Source organism: Papio anubis, chromosome 20 (assembly GCF_008728515.1).
Source record: "Papio anubis isolate 15944 chromosome 20, Panubis1.0, whole genome shotgun sequence".
Classification (NCBI taxonomy): Eukaryota; Metazoa; Chordata; class Mammalia; order Primates; family Cercopithecidae; genus Papio; species Papio anubis.
In genome coordinates, this window is record NC_044995.1 from 825,888 (window position 1) to 848,364 (window position 22,477).

The window sequence follows — 22,477 nt, forward strand, 5'->3', positions numbered from 1 at the left end:
CTTTGCTGTCTTTCTGCCTGTCCACCTGTCCCTGTAACTCCAGCCTCGTCTCCGTCTCTGTCCTCACTTATCCACCATGCCTCTCTACAGCTCCAATCTCTGTTCCTCCTTCTCTTTTTCCCTGTCTCTCTCTCTCTCTCTCTCTTTCTCTCTCTCTCTGATTCTTGTTTCCTGTCTCTCTGGATTGCCCTTCATTTTTGTTTTGGTTTGTTTTTGTTTTGAGACAGAGTCTCGTTCTGTCACCCAAGCTGGAGCACATTGGCACCGTCACGGCTCACTGCAACCTCCGCCTCCCGGGTTCAAGCAATTCTCCTGCCTCAGCCTCCCGAGTAGCTGGGAGGATTTCCTTTCATTTCTGTCCTTCTCCCCTATCTTGGTACCTCTGTCGCTCTGTATTTCCGATGTTCCTGGTCTCTGGCCCTCTTTGTGTCTCTCTCCTCTCGTCTGTCTCTCTAGATATTAATATCTCCCTGAGCTCCTGGGCCCCACACGGGTCTGCTTCACTTCCCCATGCACCCGAACACGCACGCACGCACACACAAGCACACACGCGCACGCGCGCACACACACACATGCCCAGTAATCCTTCCTTGTGGCTGGGTCGTGTGTCTCAGCCATAAGGGGCCCTTTCTTTCTCCTCCTCCCTCCCCCAAACCCCCTGCTAGGAGAGATTAAGGCTACAGGCCTGGCTGAGGAATCAGGACAGGTCTCATTAGCTTGAAGAGCCAGGGGTGACAGCAAGAGAGGGAGGGGCCGTCTGACCCTCGGCGACCGGTCCAGAGGCTCCCGATGGGAGAATCCAGTCCTGGAACAGACCCTCTGGCCCTGGAGCAGGGAAGGAAGGTCAGCTGTGCAGGGAGAGGGAAGAGAAAATAACTTCTAACAGGATAGAGAAGGTGTCAGCAACTCTGAAATCGCCTGCCCCTGGGAATCTGGGTACTGGTTGGCTCTTGGATCCAGAGTCCTTCCAGGGGCCAGGGTACAGAGAGGTGGCTTTCAGCTGGTCCTGCACATGGCCCTGGGATCAATTAAGCTGAAATCAAATCCAAGTACTTCCTCTCTGAGCTAGGTCTTCTGAGGCAAGTTGCTTTCCTTCTCATCTCCACCCAGTGGCTCAGGCAGAAATCTGGGCACTCAACCAGGCCCCCAACACCTTTCTCCCCACCACTCACATCCAATCCATCCATAAGTCCTGCCTTCTCTTCTTTCAGATCATTGTCCTACTGAAACAATATAAAGCACTGCTGGAAGAAATTAAAGGAGACTTAAGTCAGTAGTGAACTATATACCATGTTCATGGATTAGAAGACTCAATATTATTATTATTATTATTATTTTTTTTTTTGAGACGGAGTCTCGCTCTGTTGCCCAGGCTGGAGTGCAGTGGCGCAATCTCGGCTCACTGCAAGCTCCGCCTCCCGGGTTCACGCCATTCTCCTGCCTCAGCCTCCCGAGTAGCTGGGACTACAGGCGCCCGCCACTGCGCCCGGCTAATTTTTTCTATTTTTAGTAGAGACGGGGTTTCACCATGGTCTCCATCTCCTGACCTTGTGATCCGCCCGCCTCGGCCTTCCAAAGTGCTGGGATTACAGGCGTGAGCCACCACGCCCGGCCCCAGAAGACTCAATATTATTAAGAGGTCAATTCTTCTCAAACTAATCTTTAGATTTACTGCAGTCCCAATCAGAATCTCCTCAGGATTTTTCTGTAGAAATTGATTGTCAAACTGATTCTGAAGTTGCTATGGAAATATAAGTGATTTAGAATAATCAAAGAAGCCTTGGAAAAATAAAACGAGTTGGAGAACTTATGCTACCTGATTTTGAGACTTATTGTAATGCACATGATTGCAGTTGGAAAAAGTGGGGCTAAAGATTAAGAAAATGTGGCACATATACACCATGGAATACTATGCAGCCATAAAAAAGGATGAGTTCATGTCCTTTGCAGGGACATGGATGAAGCTGGAAACCATCATTCTGAGCAAACTATCACAAGGACAGAAAACCAAACACCACATGTTCTCACTCGTAGGTGGGAATTGAACAATGAGAACACCTGGACACAGGGTGGGGAACATCACACACAGGGGCCTGTCATGGGGTCGGGGGTAGGGGGAGGAATAGCATTAGGAGAAATACCTAATGTAAATGACGAGTTAATGGGCGCAGCAAACCAACATGGCACATGTATACCTATGTAACAAACCTGCACGTTGTGCACATGTACCCTAGAACTTAAAGTAAAATAAAATAAAATAAAGTGGGATTAAATTCTGGGGACAGTCTGAAGATGTGTGGAATACTGGAGGATCCTTGGATCAGGTTGTTAATGAGTTGCACTCCAGGCTCTGCTGCAGGATGGGGGACTCCTCATGCCTGTACCCCCTTAGCTCCCTAACACGTTCATCCTGTTTTCTGCAAAACTCTTATTGACACCTTGTTTCTTGTCTGCCCTTGTCAGGAGGATGGTGCCCTGTCTGTCTTGTTCTCAGCTGTATTCCCAGTACCTGGGACTGTCCCAGACACACCGTAGTAAGTGTGTGTTCAATAAATGTGAAAGAAATGGATGAATGGATGGATGGATGAATGGATGGATGATGGATGGATGATGGATGATGGATGGATGGATGAATGGATGGATGATGGATTGATGGATGGATGGATGAATGGATGGATGATGGATGATGATGGATGGATGGATGGATGGATGAGTCCATCTTAATCTTACTCTAATTTAATTCACTTAATCTACCTCAATGTTCTACCACCTGGAATAATTTTAATTTTAATCTTGTAATTCAAAACCTTAATTCAATCACCCTTTCTTACCTAATTAATTTGTCTTAACTGTTCCTAATTTATTCAATTTTAATTCTAATTCAATTTACCACCTTTTAATTCAATCTTAATTCAAACCACCTTACCTTTAATTCTAATCTTAATCTTAATCTTTAATTCCACCTTTAATCTTTAATTCACTTAATCTAATTTTAATCTTGCAATCTTAATTCAAACCCAATCTTAATCTTAATCTTAATTCATCTTACCTTTTAATCTTAATCTTAACGTCCACCTTTAATTCAATTTCTAATTTTCACCCACTTAATTCAATTCCTAATCTCTAATCTTAATCTTAACTTACCCGTCCCTAATTCACCCACCTTGTCTTAATCTACCTTTAATCTTACACTTTAATCTTAATTCTAATCTTAATTTGACCAAACCTTAATCTTACCACCTTTAATCTTTAATCTTTAATTCTAATTCCACCTTAATCTATTCACTTAATCACCTCTAATTTTAATCTTAATCTAAACCTTTTGACCCTAATCTTAATTTAATCTTTAATCTTAATCTTTAACTAATTCTAATTCTATAATCTTTAATCTTAATTCCAATTTAATCTTTAACTTAACTTTTCAAACCTTAATCTTTAATCTTTAATCTTGACCCCACCACCTTCTAATTTAATTGATGGATGATGGATGATGGATGAATGGATGGATGATGGATGGATGAATGGATGGATGATGATGGATGATGGATGATGGATGGATGGATGGATGATGGATGGATGGATGGATGGATGGATGGATGATGGATGGATGATGGATGATGGATGGATGGATGATGGATGATGGATGGATGGATGAATGGATGGATGGATGGATGGGCAGAACCAGGTAGAGAAACTGGCACAGAGAAATGGTGTGATGTTTCTGCAAAAGGACAAAGGGTCTGTGAGGTCAGACTGTGGGGCTACCCACTGGTGTTTGAATCTCTGGATGCTTCAGTAATCATATTGTTCCTGAGTTAATTCATTCAGGCTCTAACTGTGCCATGAATCCCGGCTTCTACCAAGTCCCATGCCTGGTAGTGGATGCATCCACCCAGCTCCTTGTCTTCACCGGACAGAGGAGCCTACAAAGGCTGCAGAGAGAGGCTGGTGGGGCTGACAAGGGAGGGCCCTGAACATGGCTGAGCCAGGAGGGTCTTGCCAAGAGCTGGCATGAAGCCACATGAGTTTGGGTTTAAACTCTGTTCTTTTCTCACTGCATGGCCTTGGGCTCTTCATGTGGGCTCCTGGGCCTCAGTTTCCTCTTCTGCAAAGTGGATACAGTGACAAGCTGTCACAATGAGCCCTGGGAACCCCGTGTCCCAGGCCTAGCATGGGGTGGCCTGGGGTGGGAGTGGGAGCAGAGGAGGAAGCTGACCTCATCCAACTTCTAGGAACCCCAGGTAGACTTGAAGATGAAGAGCGGGTCTCTGGGGCCAAAGAGATTTAAATTCTACCCCTGGTTCTTCCACTCATCACCTGTGTGACCTCGGAAATTGACGAAACTTCTCTCAGCCTCAGTTTCCTCCTCTGCGAAAGGGACCTCTGAGCTCCGTGGGGCTGTGGTGAGTGTCCTAAGAAGCCATGTCGCCTGGTGTGGTCAGGAGGGCGCAGGCTCCGGGGCAGGTGCCGCCTCCCAGCCCCTGCCTCTTTCCCCTGCCGGGGCTGATGCAAGGGAGACAGAACTGAGACCCACTCCCTCAGCCCTGCGCCTCCCTCTTCTGTAAAGCGGGGATGATACCAGGAGCCGCCTGGGAGGAAGTTTCCATGGGGTTATGGTTCCCTGAGATCTTGTTCCCAAGGTCCAGGGAAGGCGTGAGAAGCTGGGACTCTGGTCTCCTTAAGGTCTTCAGCCACCTGACCTGTGGGCACCTCCCTCCCTCCCAGGCTCAGTCTCCCCTGCTGTAGAACGGAGTTATCTGCATGTCTGCCCCACCAGGTGGCTGTGAGCTTTCAGGTCTCACCTGCAAGAACAACTGTTCAGGTGGGAACCTGGGACCCAGTGGGTGCCACACCCCACAGCTCTGAGAACCAGCCTTGGGCCTCCCAGGTTGATCCTCTGCGCAGTGGCCACTGATGTCCCTTTGTTCCTGTTCTTTTGAGGTCATAGTAAACACGCGCATACCCAACCAGCTCAAGGTTCATACAGCCACAGCACAATCCACCAAAGTGACAGTGGCTCACATTCATTGATCAACAGGGAAAGGCAAATGAAAAGCTCATAGTGGTAACTCCACGTCCCACCAGGACAGCTAAAATGGAAGACTGACAATGCCATGTGTTGACAAGGACATGGAGCATTCAGGATTTGCACACCCTGCTGGGGCAAAGTACTGTAGCTCTCTTTGAAAAATGGTTTGGCAGTATTTTTTAAAGTTGAGTATATGACTCAGTGCCTTCATTCCTTGGTACATACCCAACAGAAACTCTGTCTTGTTTCACCAAAAAGATGAGAACAAGAATGTCCCTAGCATCAACCTTCACAAGAGCCCCACACTGAAAGCTTCCCAAATGACTGTCGATAATAGACTGGATACGTTTTTTCTGCTGCATTCACTTAGAACAATCCTGCCCAGAGATAAGCCCTGTTCCGTCTCAGGATCCCTTTTTATGTTCTTTTTTTTTAATTTATTTATTATTATTATATCTCTTTAGTTGTAGGGGTACATGTGCATAACGTGCAGGTTTGTTCACACATGTATACTTGTGCCATGCTGAATTCAGTTTTTCGCACCCATCAACTCTGTCATTTACATCAGTATAACTCCCATTGCAATCCTCTCCTTCCTCCCCCATGATAGGCCCCCGGGTGTGGTGATGCTGCTCCTTCCTGAGTCCAGGGATCTCATTGTTCAGGGGTTCCCACCTATGAGTGAGAACATGGTGTTTGGTTTCTGTTCTTGTGATAGTTTGCTTAAGAATGATGGTTTCAGCTGCAACCATGTCCCTACAGACGCAAACTCATCCTTTTATGGCTGCATAGTATTCCATGGTGTATATGTGCCACATTAGGGCTAATATCCAGAACCTAAGAACTCAAACAAATTTACAAGAAAAAACAAACAACCCCATCAAAAGTGGCAAAGGATATGAACAGACATTTCAAAGAAGACATTCATACAGCCAACATGACATATGCTGAAAAAATGCTCATCATCACTGGCCATCAGAGAAATGCAAATCAAACCACACAATGAGATACCATCTCACACCAGTTAGAATGGCGATCACAAAAGTCAGGAAACAACAGGTGCTGGAGAGGGATGCTGTGGAGAAATAGGGAACACCACTTTTACACTGAAGCTGGTGGGATTGTAAATCAGTTCAACCATTATGGAAAACAGTATGATGCATTCCTCAAGGATCTGTGAAGAAGTAGATGTGTACCCATATGACCCAGCCATCCACACATTGGGGATATACCCAAAGGATTATAAATGGTGCCGCTATAAAGACACATGCACACGATGTTTATTGCAGCACTATTCACAATAAGGAAGACTTGAATCAACCTTTATGTTCTTAAAAGTCATTGAAAAGTTGGGCATGGTGGCTCACAGCTGTAATCCCAGCACTCTGGGAGGCCAAGGCAGGTGAATCGCTTGAGCCCAGGAGTTCACGACCAGACTGGGCAACATAGTAGGACTCCATCTCTACAAAAAGAAACATAAAAAATTACCTGGCGTTGATGGCACATGCCTGTAGTCCCAGCTACTCAAGAGGCTGAGGTGGGAGGATCATTTGGGCCTGGAGGGACTTAGGCTACAGTGAGCCATGATTGCACCGCTGCACTCCAACCTGGGTGACAGGGCGAGACCGTGTCTCAAAAAAAGAAAAAAAAAAATCATTGAATACCCAAAGAGCTTTTGTTTGTATCAGTTATATCCATTGCCATTTACCTTAAGAAACATTAAAACTAGCCAGGCGCAGAGGCTCACGCCTGTAATCCCAGCACTTAGGGAGGCCAAGGCAGTCGAATCACTTGAGGTCAGAAGTTCAACACCAGCCTGGCCAACTTGGTGAAACCTGTCTCTACTAAAAATGCAAAAATTAGCCGGGCGTGGTGTTGCATGCCTGTTGTCCCAGCTACTCAGGTGGCTGAGGCATGAGAATCACTTGAACTCAGGAGGTGTAGGTTGCAGTGAGCCGAGATCGCACCACTGCACTCTAGTCTGGGCAACAGAGCAAGACCCTGTCTCAAAAGAACAAAAAATTAAAACAGAAAGAAACAAAATAATATATTTATCAATCCATTAAAATAATAAAAATAGGCTGAGCGCAGTGGCTAATGCCTGTAATCCCAGCACTTTGGGAGGTCGAGGCGGGTGGATCACTTGAGGTCAGGAGTTTGAGACCAGCCCAGCCAACATGGTGAAAGCCCACCTCTACTAAAAATACAAAAATTAGCTGGACTCAGTGGCACGTACCTGTAATCCCAGCTACTCGGGAGGCTGAGACAGGAGAATCACTTGAGCCTAGGAGGTGGAGGTTGCAGTAAGCCAAGATTGCACCACTGCACTCCAGCCTGCGTGGTGGAGCAAGACTATCAAATATCCATCAATGATAGACTGGATAAAGAAAATGTGGCACATATACATCGTGGAATACTATGCAGCCATTAAAAAGGGTGAGCTCATGTCCTTTGCAGGGACATGGACGAAGCTGGAAACCATCATTCTCAGCAAACTAACACAGGAACAGAAAACCAAACACCGCATGTTCTCACTCATGAGTGGGAGCTGAACAATGAGAACACATGGACACAGGGAGGGGAACATCACACACCGGGGCCTGTTGGGGGGGGGGGGGCTAGGGGAGGGATAGCACTGGGAGAAATATCTAATGTAGATGACGGGTTGATGGGTGCAGCAAACCACCATGGCACGTGTATGTCTATGTAACAAACCTGCATGCTCTGGACATGTATCCCAGAACTTAAAGTATAATAAAAAATTAAAAATAAATAAATAAACAAAAAGAAACAAATGATAAGATACACAATATATGGGTGAATCTCACAACTATAACACCGAAAAACAGAAGCCAGACATAACAGAGAGTATGTAGGAGAGGGAGAGAGAGAGAGAAGAATACAGTATGATTCCATTTACACAAATTATAAAAACTGGCACGTGGGCACCATGCTATTGGAAGTCAGGATAATGATTGCCATTGGAGGAAGGGAGTGAGTTGAGGGATGAGAAGGGCTTCTGGCTTCTGGAGGGCTGGCTATATTCTCTTTTTTTTTTTTTTTTTTTTTTTTTAGACAGGGTCTCAGCTGGGCGCTGTGACTCACGCCTATAATCCCAGCACTTTGGGAGGCCCAGGCGGGCGGATCACGAGGTCAGGAGATCGAGACCATCCTGGCTAACACGGTGAAACCCCGTCTCTACTAAAAAATACAAAAAAATTAGCCGGGCGAGGTGGCGGGCGCCTATAGTCCCAGCTACTAGGGAGGCTGAGGCAGGAGAATGGCGTGAACCTGAGAGGCGGAGGTAGCAGTGAGCCGAGATCGCGCCACTGCACTCCAGCCTGGACTACAGAGCGAGAGTCTCTCTCAAAAAAAAAAAACCTTGGTTTGGGAGGCCAAGGCGGGAGGATCATTTGAGGCTATGGATTAGAGACTGAGGCCGGCCTAGGCAACATAGGGAGACCCTATCTCTACAAAATAAAATATATTAGAAGGGGGAGGAGGCCAAAAAAAATAATTTTAAAAAATTAAAAAGAAGGTCAGGCGCAATGGTTCACACCTGTAATCCCAGCACTTTGGGAAGCCAAGGTGGCAGGATCGCTTGAGCTCAGGAGTTCGAGACCAGCCTGGCCCACATGGCAAAACCCCATCTCCACTGAAAATACAAAAAATTAGCTGCATGGTGGTGCGCACCTATAATCCCAGCTACTCAGGAGGCTGAGGCGTGAGAATCGCTGGAACCCAGGAAGCAGAGATTGCAGTGAGCCGAGACTGATCACACTACTGCATGCCAGCCTGGGCAACAGAGCAAGACCCTGTCTCAATATATATATATAAAAATACATAAACAAACAATATTTGGAACCAGCCATGTTTGCCTCTCAAAACTGTGCCCTCAACTACCCCGCTACTACACATGACCCAGAGTCTAAATAAGACTTGTCCCAAGTCCCAAAGAAACACCGCAGGGTCCTCTCCAGCTCTTGAAATTTAAAGTAACTAATGGCTCAAAGAGCTTTTGTTGATATTGACTATATATCTATTGCTACTTACTGTATTGGAAATTATTTCTTTTTACTTTTTTTTTTTTTTTTTGAGACAGGGTCTTGCTCTGTTGCCCAGGCTGGAGTGCAGTGACGTAATCACGGCTCACTGAAGCCTCAACCTCCTAGGCTCAAATGATCCTCTCGTCTCAGTTTCCTGAGTAGCTGGAACTACAGGTGCACACCACCACACCTGCCTTTTTTCTTTTTTTCTTTTTTCTTTTTTTTTTTTTGAAGAGACGAGGGTCTCACTATGTTGCCCAGACTGGTCTCAACCTCCTGATCTCAAGTGATCCTCCTGCCTGGGCCTCCCAAAGTGCTGGGATTACAGGCATGAGCCACTGGGCCTGGCATGAAGTAGAAATTAAAAGTGTGGAATTAAAAAAATACTTTTGAAGATTTTAAATTTTATTTAAAATGTATTTTGAGCCGGGCGCGGTGGCTCACGCCTGTAATCCCAGCACTGTGGGAGGCCGAGGTGGGTGGATCACGAGGTCAGGAGTTCAAGACCAGCCTGGCCAACATGGTGAAACCCTGTCTCTACTAAAATACAAAAATTAGCTGGGAATATATATATTCCTAGCTATTGGGAGGCTGAGACAGGAGAATCCTTTGAACCCAGGAGTCAGAGGTTTCAGTGAGCCAAGATCACACCACTGCACTCCAGTCTGGGCGACAGGGCAGAACTCCGTCTCAAAATAAAAAAAATTCAGTAATGTTGGCCCCCTTCTAACCCCTTAAATGTGGTTCCCTAAACAGCCAGGGAATATGCCTGTGTCCACTCCCTGCCTCTGCCGACATGGCCCACAACCCCCATCCCACCCCCACCCCCACCCTGCCCTTCTCTGTCCCCTCTGTCTTCTGGTCTCCCTCGTCCTCTGCCGCCCCCTGGTGGCCGTCCTGGCGCCTGGGTCTCCCCATCGCCGCCTCTCTGACCCTGTCCTGGTCCCATTTAGCAAATGTTCCAATCCTCTTAGGCCCGGCCAGCCTCAGCAGAGCAGAGAGAATTAGATCCGATTTGGGGGTGGAGGGGGGCGGACTCCCAGAATATAATGAAAACTCCTGCTTGTCAGACCCTGGAAGGCGGTAGACATATAGCAACTCACACCCTGGGATCCCACAAGGGGCAACGAGGAGGGGAAACTGAGGAACAGAGAAAGGGGGAGACAGACGGGCAGGGTGTGGGGACGCCAAGGGGCGGAGAGAGCACCTGGAGGCTGAGAGGTCTTGCTCCCTGCGCCTGGAAAGTGTCTTCCCAATTTGGCTCTCACTGCCACGGTCACCGGAGCGCCTAGTGCCTCCACCTGCAATTCTGGAGTATCTTCCCTCTCCACAAGGACCTGATTCTCTCATCCAGAGTTATTTATTAATTCTTGGCATGTGGTTTTTTGGGGTTGTGTTTGGGGGGGCTTGTGGGGTTTTGGGGGGATTGTTTGTGTTTGGAGACAGGGTCTCACCCTGTTGCCCAGGCTGGAGTGCAGGTGGAGGGCACAGCTTAATGCAGCCTCAACCTCCCAGACTCCAGCGATCCTCCCACCTCAACCTCCCAAGTAGCTGGGACTACAGGAGCACACCACTCCACCTGGCTAATTTTGGGAGAGTTTTTTTGTTTGTTTTATGCTTTTGTTTTTATTTGTTTTGAAACAGAGTCTCACTCGGTCACCCAGGCTGGAGTGCAGTGGTGTGAGCTCGGCTCACTGCAACCTCCACCTCCTGGGTTCAAGCCATTCTCCTACTTCAACCTCCTGAGTAACTAGGATTACAGGCGCGTGCCACCACGCCTAGCTAATTTTTGTATTTTTAGTACAGATGGGGTTGCACCATGTTGGCCAGGCTGGTCTTGAACTCCTGACCTCAAGTGATCCATGCACCTCGGCCCCCCAAAGCGCTAGGATTACAGGTGTGAGCCACCATGCCCAGGCTTTTTTGTTTAGTTTTTGGTTTTGGGGGGATTTTTTGAGATGGAGTATCACTCTGTGGCCCAGGCCAAAGTGCAGTGTTTCTCACTTAACCTTTGCTTTATTCTGTTTCTCTCTTTTAATTTCTGCCTCAGTGTGATCTCGGCTCACTGCAACCTCCCCTCCTGGGTTCAAGCAATTCTCCTGCCTTGGCCTCCCAAGTAGCTGGGACTACAGGCACACACTACCATGCCCGACTAATTTTTTGTATTTTTAGTAAAGACAGAGTTTCACCCTATTGGCCAGGCTGGTCTCGAAACCCTCACCTCAATTGATCCTCCTGGCTCAGCCTCCCAAAGTGCTGGGATTACAGGCATGAGTCACCATGCCTGGCCATTTTTTGTATTTTTTAGAGAGACAAGGTCTCGCTATTTTGCCCAGGCTGGTCTCGAACTCCTGGCCTCAAGCAATCCACCCACCTCAGCCTCCCAAGGTGCTGGGATTACAGGCATTAGCCATAGCACGCAGCCTATTCTGTGATTCTTTGAGTAAAGCACCTGACTTCCCCCACTCGGAGGATGAGTTCCATGAGAACAAGGGCTATACCCGTTAACTATCTGGAGGTGCCTAGGTCAGTCCCTTGAATGTACAGAGCACTTAATAAATACAGGCAGTTCTCAGGCCGAGCGCAGGTGACTCACACCTATAATCCCAGCACGTTGGGAGGCTGAGGTGGGCGGATCACCTGAGGTCGGGAGTTCAAGACCAGCCTGACCAACATGGAGAAACCCCATCTCTACTAAAAAAAAACAAAATTAGCCAGGCGTGGTGGCAGGTGCCTGTAATCCCAGCTACTTGGGAGGCTGAGGCAGGAGAATTGCTTGAACCCAGGAGGCAGAGATTGCAGGGAGCTGAGATTGCGCCATTGCACTCCAGCCTGGGCAACAAGAGCGAAACTCCGTCTCAAAATATATATATATATAAAATAAATTAAAAATAAATAAATAAATACAGGCAGTTCTCAGAATATTCTCACTGGTTATGTTCTATGAAGTTGCCGTGAACATGGTCTTAGCCAATAAGGAACCACTGCTCCTGGGGGAAATACAGATTTGGGGTCCTGCAAGGATCTGCTCACACTATTGTCATCAATCGATCAATACCTCACCCTGGTTCATGCGTGTTTCGGTTTAAAGACACCTTATGGAATATATATTAATATATTATTGATTCATTCCAATTAAACTCAGGGCTGGCCAGGTGCAGTGGCTCACACCTGTAATTTTAGCACATTGGGAGGCTGAGGCGGGTGGATCACCTGAGGTCAGGAGTTTGAGACCAACCTGGCCAACATGGTGAAACCCCGTCTCTACTAAAAAGACAAAAATTAGCCAGGCATGGTGGCAGGCACCTGTAATCCCAGCTACTCTGGAGGCTGACGCATGAGAATCCCTTAAACCCAGGAGGCAGAAGTTGCAGTGACCCGAGATCAATCCACTGCAGTCCAGTCTGGCTGACAGAGAGAGATCCTGTCTCAAAAAATAAAATTTAATAAAAAAGAGAGAAAGGACAGTGTTTCAAGAATGAACGTCCAGACACTGAGAGGAACCCCAATGGCAGAAAGACATTGAACAACAGGATTCTAGAAAGCAGGCCAGGCGTGGTGGCTCACACCTGTAATCCCAGCACTTTGGGAGGCCGAGGCGGGTGGATCACAAGGTCAGGAGATCGAGACCATCCTGGCTAACACACAGTGAAACCCCGTCTCTACTAAAAATACAAAAAATTAGCCGGGCGTGGTGGTGGGCACCTGTAGTCCTAGCTACTTGGGAGGCTGAGGCAGGAGAATGGCGTGAACCCGGGAGGCAGAGCTTGCAGTGAGCTGAGATTGTGCCACTTCACTCCAGCCTGGACGACAGAGCAAGACCCCATCTCAATAAATAAATAAATAAATAAATAAATAAATAAAATTTTTTTTAAAAAAATAGAGAAAAGACAATGCTTCAAGAATGAATGTCCGGACACCGAGAGGAAACCCAATGGCAGAAAGACATTGAACAACAGGATTCTAGAAAGCAAAAGCCAACCTCACGCCTTCATCACCCTCACTCTGATCTGCCCAATATTGTCTTCAAAGCCCAAAGGATTCCTTGTTGCTCGTGTGCCCCTCCTGAACCCCCTGCCCCTGCACCAAGAGATACCCTCACAATGCAGAGGATGGGGAGGTGTCTGTGGGCCTCTTGGGGGCAGGAGTAGAGATGAGTCAACCCCACCAAGAGGTCCACCCCATCAGAACCCACAGGCATAGGGTAAAAGAGGAGACTGAAGAATTGATGGAAGGCCAGGTGTGCCTGTAATCCCAGCATTTTGGGAAGCAGAGGCAGGCAGACCACAAGGTCAGGAATTCAAGACCAATCTGGCCAATATGACGAAATGCCAACTCTACTAAAAATAGAAAAATTAGCCAGGGATGGTGGCAGGCACCTGTAATCCCAGCTACTCGGGAGGCTGAGGCAAGAGAAGGGCTTGAACCCAAGAGGTGGAGGTTGCAGTGAGCCAAGATCCCGCCACTGCACTCCAGCCTGAGTGACAGAGCGAGACTCTGTCTCAAAAAAAAAAAAAAAAAAAATTGATGGATAAGGAGAGAGCCATTGTTTCTGTTCTAAAGGAATCGAATACGAATGGATTGATTGATTGATTGATTGATTTGAGATGGAGTCTCATTCTGTCACCCAGGCTGGAGTGCAGTAGCACAATCTCGGCTCACTGCAACCTCTGCTTCCCGGGTTCAAGCGATTCTCCTGCCTCAGCCTCCCGAGTAGCTGGGATTACAGGCGCCCTCCACCATGTGCAGTTCATTTTTGTATTTCTAGTAGAGACGGGGTTTCACTATGTTGGCCAGACTGGTCTTGAACTCCTGACCTCAGATGATCCTCCAGCCTCAGTCTCCCAAAGTGCTGGGATTACAGGTGTGAGTCATTGCGCCTGGCCAAGAATGGATTTCATAATCCCTTCTGCATGCTTTTCCACCTGCTTCATTCCCACCTACGTTGCTTTTGCCCCAGGCTCCGGAAGACCTCCCTCCATCCACCTGACTCTAGGAATTTGGCCATTGCCTGGGAAGGCCCAGGAGGAATCTCCAGAAATTCCATCCAACCCTGAAGACACATCAGGACGAGAGAAGGCATGGGGACTTGCGTGGGCAGGGTGCTGACGAGCCTTCGGGTGGTATTCAAGGCCAGAAATACTTCTTGTTTTCCAGGTTGTCCCTTAAAAAATCATAATTATAAGCAGCAGGAAATAGAGAAAATAGACATTCCCCATCATCTCTGGGTAATTACTTTTGCAGGAGTTTTTATCGTTGTTATTTATCGTTCATTCAAATATATTACAGGCCAGACAAGGTGGCTCATGCCTCTAATCTCAGCACTTTGGGAGGCCAACGTGGATGGATCACTTGAGGTCAGGAGTTAGAGATCAGCCTGGGCAACATGGCAAAACCCCATCTCTACAAAAAATACAAAAATTAGCCAGGCGTGGTGGCGCAGGTGCCTGTCCTCCCAGCTACTTGGGAGGCTGAGGTGGGAGAAGGGCTTGAGCCAAGGAGGCAGAGGTTGCAGTGAGCCGAGATCGTGCCAGTGCAATCCAGCCTGAGTGACAGAGCGAGATCCTGTCTCCAAAAAAAAAAAAAAAAGGAAAGAAAAGAAAAAATATATATATGTATATTATGTATATATTTTTGTATGTGCTTATTAAACGTATACATTCTTCAAAATAAACAATGTGCCTGAGACAGCACTCGACATGGAAAACACAAACTCAATCCTTTAGTTCATTATTAGTCAGCAACTGAGCTTTTCCTATTATAGACATGGGAATTCGGGAGGAATAAAAAAAAAAGCCCAACAAAGTGTCTGTGTTCAAGACACATTTATTTCAGTAAACAGCAAGCAGACATCCAACAGGCAAACAAAACAAAAAATACATTAAAAATCATCATTTGTGACTAATTGGTTACCCCTGCATCCCTTTTTTAGACTTTTATTACCACTCCATAGTCTGAGGTTGCCACAAATTAATCATCTTCTAATTTGTGAGCGTGAGTTAATCCAATTAACTCAGTTGATATTTCAAAGAAATGCTACACTGAACACTGATATCTGCGCTTATTCACAGGGGAGCAATAATTTTCCCAGGATAAGTCTTACAATAAATAATTGAGGGCAGGCACGGTGGCTCACACCTGTAATCCCAGCACTTTGGGAGGTCAAGGTGCACAGATCACCTGAGGTCAGAAGTTCACATGGCGAAACTCCATCTCTACTAAAAATACAAAAAAAAAAAAATTAGCCGGGTGTGGTGGCAGGCGCCTGTAGTCCCAGCCACTCAGAAGGCTAAGGCAGGAGAATAGCTTGAATCCAAGAGGCAGAGATTGCAGTGAGCCAAGATCACGCCACTGCACTTTAGTCTAGGTGACAGATTGAGACTCAGTCTCAATAAATAAATAAATAAAATAAGAAAATTGGCCAGGCGCGGTGGCTCACAACTGTAATCCCAGCACTGTGGGAGGCCGAGGTGGGCAGATCACGTGAGGTCAGGCATTCAAGACCAGTCTGGCCAACATGGTAAAACCCTGTTTCTACTAAAAATACATAAAATTGACTGGGCGTGGTGGTGTGCGCCTGTAATCCCAGCTACTCGGGAAGCTGAGGCAGGAGAATCACTTGAACCCGGAGGTGAGGTTCCAGCGAGCCAAGATCACGCCACTACTGCACTCCAGCCTGGGTGACAGAGCAAGACTCCATCTCAAAAAAAAAAAAAAAAATTAAATGGTTTTTAGTCTATTTGCAGAGTTGTGCCTCCACCACTACCGTCAATTTTAGAACATTTTTCACCATGCCCAGGAGCTATCCCCATAGCTATTGCCAGTTGGTCCCAATTTTCCCTTCTCCCCAACCCCTAGCAACCACTAATCTGCTTTCTGTCCCTATGGATTTGCCTATTCTGGACACTTTGTATAAATAGAATCATATATGTGCTTTTGAGTCTGGCTTCTTTCACTTGGCTTCATGTTGGCAAGGTTCATCCACGTTGTAGCATGTATCAGAGCTTTATTCCTTTTCGTGGTTGAGTACTATCCCGTTGTGTGAATATAGGACATTTTGGGTTTCTATTTTTGGTGGGTTTTTGGGGGGGGCGTTGTTTTGTTTTGTTTTTTGAGGTGGAGTCTCCCTCTGTCACCCAGGCTGGAGTTCAGTGGCACGATCTCAGCTCCCTGCAACCTCTGCCTCCCAGGTTCAAGTGATTCTCCTACCTCAGCCTAACAAATAGGTGGGATTCCAGGCTCCTGCCACCACGCTTGGCTAATTTTTTGTATTTTTAGCAGAGACCCGTTTTTACCTTGTTGACCAAATTGGCCTCAAACTCCTGACCTCAAGCGATTCGCCCACCTCAGCCTCCCAAAGTGCTGGGATTACAGGCATGAGCCACCGCGCCCGGCCACGCGGCATTTTGTTTATCCATCAGTGGATCCATGTTTCAGCATTTTCTCCTCTTGGGTGATTGTGAATCATGCTGCTGTGAACTTGCTTATATTTAAATGTCTGTTTTCACAAAATAGTACCAGTGAGCTTGTTCATCTGTTTAAGTCTTTACTGGCCAAATAAATAGCCACAGTGCAAAATCTCTGTGGTCACCACTGTGTTCCCAGCATGTCCTGTAGATGAAGCCGGATGTGTGCGATGAGGAATCATTGCTGGGGATGCTGCTTTCTACAACAGAACTCTAAGTAGCAGGTGAAAACAATAAGCCAGGCCTGTGGTAACAATGTCTACGTTTTATTGAATTTTGAAATTGATTGCATGAGTTATTTCTAGTTCCCTGCACCATGAGCCTTGTCAATCTCTCTAACCCCCGAATCCATGTGGGTCCTGCCATGGGGAAATGGGGACAGCCAGGTGTCTGACAGAGAAGATGCATCTCTGAGGGATCTGATTTCTGTAGACCAAGGTCATGGGTCCCCTGTATCTTCAGCAGCAGGTTCATTCACTCACAAGGGCAGACCAGCAGCGGTCCATGGGCACGTCCATCAGACCTGTGCCCCTTCCTGATACAGGGAGCCCCGTATATAAACTGGAATAAACCAGCACTGAGGTCATTTACTCACCAGGAGAAACCGGCAGAGGTCTATGTGAATGCCCATCAGAACTTCGCCCCACGGGCAAATTCACTACAGAAACCAAACCATTATCAGCAGGACCAATGTGTACTGAGCTCTGCTTACACCTATAGGCACATGGGGGGCAATTTTTGGAATGGATAGTAGGGGCCAGAGTGGCCTCAAGGGATCAAAGAGGAGGCTGTGGGGTCATCCAGGAGGGAGGGATGGTGGCTGGACAAGGCGGGCAGCCCGGGAGCCGGGAGGAGTGGGTAGACTCGCTGACATTGGTCATGCGGGGCCCCAGCCCTGGGAAGGAACAAGGATGACTCCTGGGGACTGACTGGCGGTGCCTCTCCTGAGATGGGGACCCCAACCACAGGTCACAATGCTGACTCCCCAACCCCGCGTGGAATGCCACCTCGCCTGGGCCCACGAGGGTGAAACCAAGGCTGTGTTGCCCACTGAGGTTCCCCAGCTCCTAGCACAGCTTGGCAGGCAGTACCTGATCAGTGATGAAGGATTCATCCATCATTCAGCTCCTCCAGGGGGTGGGACTGCAGGGCAGGGTGGGAAAGGGAGGGTCCCGGCAGGGTGGGCCAGGGTGGGCACAGCACAGAAGTGATTTAAGAGCCAAGCACTTGTCAGTACACACTTGTGTTTGGGAACAGAGCAGGACGCAGGATGCAAGACCCTGGTCATCGCCAAGGTGAGCGGGGGCAGGGGTGTGAGGGGTCTGAGCTGATCCTGTGGCGGAGGCTGCAGAGTGCAGATCTGGGCAGCCAGAGCAGGGCTGGGCCTGTGCGGGAGGCTTCCCGTCCTGCAGAGAGGGGAGAACTTAGCGGCGTTTGGGAAATGAAAACCCATGCAGCCGTGCGGAGCGTCTCACGCCTGTGATCCCAGCTCTTTGGGAGGCCACGGTGGGAGGATCACTTGAGCCCAGGACTCTGAAACCAGCTGGGCCAACACAGTGAGACCCATCTTTACCAAAAATACAAAAGTTACCCAGGGGCGGTGGTGCACACCTGTGTCCCAGCTACTCGGGAGACTGAGGCGAGGGGATTGCTTGAGCCCCGGAGGTGGAGGCTGCCTTGAGCCGTGATCACTCACTGCACTGCAGCCTGGGTGACAGAGTGAGATCCCCTCTCCAAGAAAAAGAAAGAAGGAAAGATATTAAACCAGCACCTATGCTGCCTGCCTTCCCTTCTCTGGGGTCCCTAATAATACAGGAGCTGTTATCATGCCCATTTCCTAGATGTGGACCCTGAGGCCCAGAGAGGTGCAAGGTCTGGTCCAGATACCAGGCTGCCATCCGCGGTGCCGCCCCAGCCCACACTGCCCGGGCTCCTGGCCTCGGGCAGGGGACAGGGTACCTAAGGGGGCCGGGGGCTCCCTGGGGCCTTCTCTGACCTGTTTCCCTCCCGCCCCCAGGCCCTCCCGTGGCCCCGGACCCTCCAAGGAGACAGCGGCAGGAGCGCACGGTCTACACTCAAAGCCAGCAGGAAGTGCTAGAAAGTTACTTTCAGAACGACCAGTACCCGAACTACCACAAGCGACAGAAACTGGCGGAGGAACTCGGCCTCAAGGAGCACCAACTGCAGGTCTGACTCCCAGCCCCACCCCGCCCGCCCCAGTCACCCCAAGGAGCCTCTCCACCTCTGTCACTCACCGGGGCCTGGCCTGCCCGACCACCTCCTGCCCTGCCACGCAAGGGGTCCCGCCAGTGTAGACCCGGGCTGCATCGAGTCCTGTTCCAACTCTCTGCCAACCCAAACCCGCCCACAGGATCGGCCCAAGCTGTCCCCCACGAGGTCTCCCGGTGCCCAGACCTCAGGCCCCCCTGAGAACCCGCGGTCCTCCCCTCGAACCCTCCCTGGCCCCCCGGGCTCCCGGGCAGCAGGCCCCGCTCCTCCTCTCCCACCCCACCCTTCACCCCTCCCACCCCACCCTCCTCCCCCTCTTTTCCCCTCCCTCTCCCCTCCCTTCTCCAGGCCTGGGAGCCGGGGTGGGGGGGTCCCTCTTATGGTGGGTGCGGGGTGGGGGTGAACACAGGGAGAGGCTTGAGGCCGGCCCCGCCCCCAAGCGGCTCACCGGACCGCGCGAGCCCCTCCTTCACACCTGCTCCCCGTCCCCACTGCCCCCAGGTGTGGTTCAAGAATCGCCGCGCCAAACTAGCTCGGGAGCGACGGTTCCAGCAGCAGCCCCAGCGCGTCCCTGGGCGGAGAGGCCGAGGAGCCCGCGCTGCACCCCTAGTCCCTGCAGCCGCTGCCTCCGCCCCTCAGCCGGGCCTCTCGGGAATCCTTCCAGCTTGTCCCACTTACCCGTGTTTTCCCACCAGGCCTGGGGCACTGCAAGTGCAGAGCCCAAAAGGACATCCCAGATGTCCTGGGTCCAGGCCTCCTGGTCTGATCCTCTCCAGCCCCCAACTGCGGCCCAGCTTCAGGTCCCAGGCCCACTTCTCAGGGCCTCCCACCAGCCGGGTCCAGATCCCAGGCCCACTCCTTGGCCCAATCCCAGGCCCAGCCCAGATCCCAGGCCCACTCATGTCCACCCCAGGCCCACTCTTCAGGCCCAGCCCAGATTCCAGGCCCACTGCCTCGGTCCACTCCCAGGCCCAATTTCAGGCCCAGTCCAGATCCCAGGCCCACTCGCTGGTCCACTCCCAGGCCCAATTTCAGGCCCAGCCCAGATTCCAGGCCCACTGCCTGGTCCACTCCCAGGCCCAATTTCAGGCCCACTCCTTGGCCCAATCCCAGGCCCAATTTCAGGCCCAGCTCAGGTCCCAGACCAAGCCCAGATCCCAGGCCCAATCTCAGGCCCAGGCCCGATCCCAGGCGAGATTCCTGGCCTAGCCCAGATCCCAGGCCCAGGCAGACTGGGAGGCCCAGATCCCATCTTAAGTCCTGGCCGGATGCCAAGCTCAGGCTCACTTCCAGGCCCAGCCCCGATTTTAGGCCCAGGCCCAGGCTCAGTCCCAGCCCCAATCCCAGGTCCAGGATCATTCCTAGCCCCAGCCCCAGTCCCCTTATGGCCTGAGAGCCCCGATGCCTCCGACTTCTTGCCAGACACCCAGTTATTCCCTCAATTCACAGAGCTGCTCCCACCCCTAGACCCCTTGGAGGGATCCTCAGTCTCCACCATGACCTCTCAGTACCAAGAAGGGGATGACTCTATGGGCCAAAAAGACTCAGGGTCTCTGTACCAAGAGGAAGGTGGCTCTGTGAATGAAAATGACTCAGGCCCCAGGTCATTACTGGATTTATAGGGGGCCTGTGCCTGCAAAGTTCTTCAGATCCCAGTGGGCCTGGAGTGGCTGGTCCACACTGCTGGTGACTTTCTGCAGTGAATGCACCACCCTTTACCCACCCGGCTGCAGGCGGACATTTGCTGTCTTCACTGTGCAGCCATCACAGGTGGCCTGTGGATGTGCCTGCCCCTCATTTGAATTAAGCCTGAGCATTTCTCTGCTGGGATTGGAGTCACTGCTCACTGGGATGTTTGGCATTAGTGGATGCCACTTGAGAGAGCTTTGTAAAGGGCTTTTCCCAGTGCTTCTGATGGTCAGCATCTTCCCCAACACTGAGGATTGTGAGACCTTTTAATGTTTGTTGATGCAATGACTTGTGATTTTGTTGTGGCTGTAACATCCATTTCCCTGATGTTTGATAGGTTAAACTCTCACATGTTAACTGAACCTTAGAAATCCTCATAATGTGTCTCTTTGTTTACCCCTTTTCCTTCATTTATTTGAATGTATTCTTATATTCTCTTGGCAATTAAAGTTCTGCAAACGCCTTTCCTATTTGCATTTTGTTTCATTAGTAGCATTTCTTGATTTCAATGTTGTCTATTTCACTGTTTTTCAAATTACCTATTGTTATGGACCAGTTTGTCTTAATTTTTCGTTTCCGTCAGCAGCAGACTGATAACGCTGTAAAACACAATGAAGTTATTAATAAAAATTAAAATGGGCCAGGCAAGGTGGCTCATGCCTGTAATCCCAATAATTTGGGAGGCCAAGGAAGGTGGATCACTTGAAGTCAGGAGTTTGAAACCAGCCTAACCAACATGGTGAAACCCCATCCTCACTAAAAAGAAAAAAAAAAATACAAAAATTAGCCAGGCATGCTGGTGGGTGCCTGTAGTCCCAGCTACTCTGGAAGCTAAAGCAGGAGAATCACTTGAACCTGGGAAGTGGATGTTGCAGTGAGCTGAGATCATACTACTGTACTCCAGCCTGGAGTATGGAATGAGACCTTGTCAAAAAATATAAAATAATAAAATAAAATGACTTTTACAAAATATCTCAATATATCTGTATTTTCAAATTGAACAGAAAAGCTTCTAAAAGCTGGTGTTTCTAAAAGACCTCTGTTACTAATTGTTACTAATTGGAGACGAAGCCCATAGGTGGCACCAGTCTGAGGTGACCAGCTTACTGCTTTGAAAATTGCTCCATTTTCTCACTTTTTCCTTCTAAGAGTAATACTTTTTTTTTTTTTAATGGCTTGTCTAAATTATCTTTCTCCAGGCCAGGCACAGTGGCTCACATCTGTAATCCCAGCACTTTGGGAGGCTGAGGCAGGTGGATCACTTGAGGCCAGGAGTTTGAGACCAGCCTGGCCAACATGGTGAAAACTCACCTCTACTAAAAGTACAAAAATTAGCCAGGTGTGATGGCACATGCCTGTAATCCCAGCTACTCAGGAGGCTGAGGCGGAAGACTTGCTTGAACCCAGGAGGTGAAGGTTGCGGTGAGCCAAGATCATGCCACTGCACTCCAGCCTGGGTGCCAGAGTGAGACTCCATCTCCAAAAAAAAAAAAAACAACTTTCTCCAAGATCAGGTAACCAACAAGAGAAAAAGAAATCTTGCATCATCACATGATGAGGAAGGTATTCCATTTTTTTCTCTAAATTTTTAGTTTTACCTTTCATATTTAGGTCTTTAATACATGTATAATTTATTGTGTATGATGTGAAGTAAGGATTTTTCCTTTCTCATGGATTTCCAGTTGCCAATTTATTGAGAACTTGCAATTTGTTTTGTATTTTGTCATAAATCAAGGGTTCATTAATGTATGAGTCTGTATCTACAAACTCTTTGCCTTTGTTGAGACGGAGTCTCGCTGGCCAGGCTTCCACCCAGGCTGAGGTAGCATGCTGATCTCGCCTCACTGCAAGTCCGCCACCCCAGGTTCACGCCATCTCCTGCCTCTTTAGCCTCCGAGAAGATTACAGTCACCACCACGCCTCTCGGGCTAGTTTTTGTATTTTAGAGATCTGGTTTCACCCATGTTAGCCAGGGATGGTCTCGATCTCCTGACCTCAGGATCCAATCTCGCCTCCCA

At 48.9% G+C, this 22,477-nt stretch overlaps 1 protein-coding gene across 1 annotated transcript; it reads left to right on the top strand.

Annotated features, from left to right (window-relative positions):
- The first annotated feature begins 1,954 nt into the window (after window positions 1–1,954).
- On the top strand, window positions 1,955–21,147 carry TPRX1 (tetrapeptide repeat homeobox 1). The gene is given in 9 exon segments (XM_031659106.1): window positions 1,955–2,034; window positions 2,464–2,534; window positions 18,559–18,728; window positions 19,272–19,452; window positions 19,455–19,478; window positions 19,481–19,530; window positions 19,614–19,691; window positions 19,693–19,725; window positions 19,727–21,147. Coding segments are annotated over 9 exon segments (1,353 nt in total). The 3' UTR covers window positions 20,393–21,147.
- The last annotated feature ends 1,330 nt before the right edge of the window (window positions 21,148–22,477 follow it).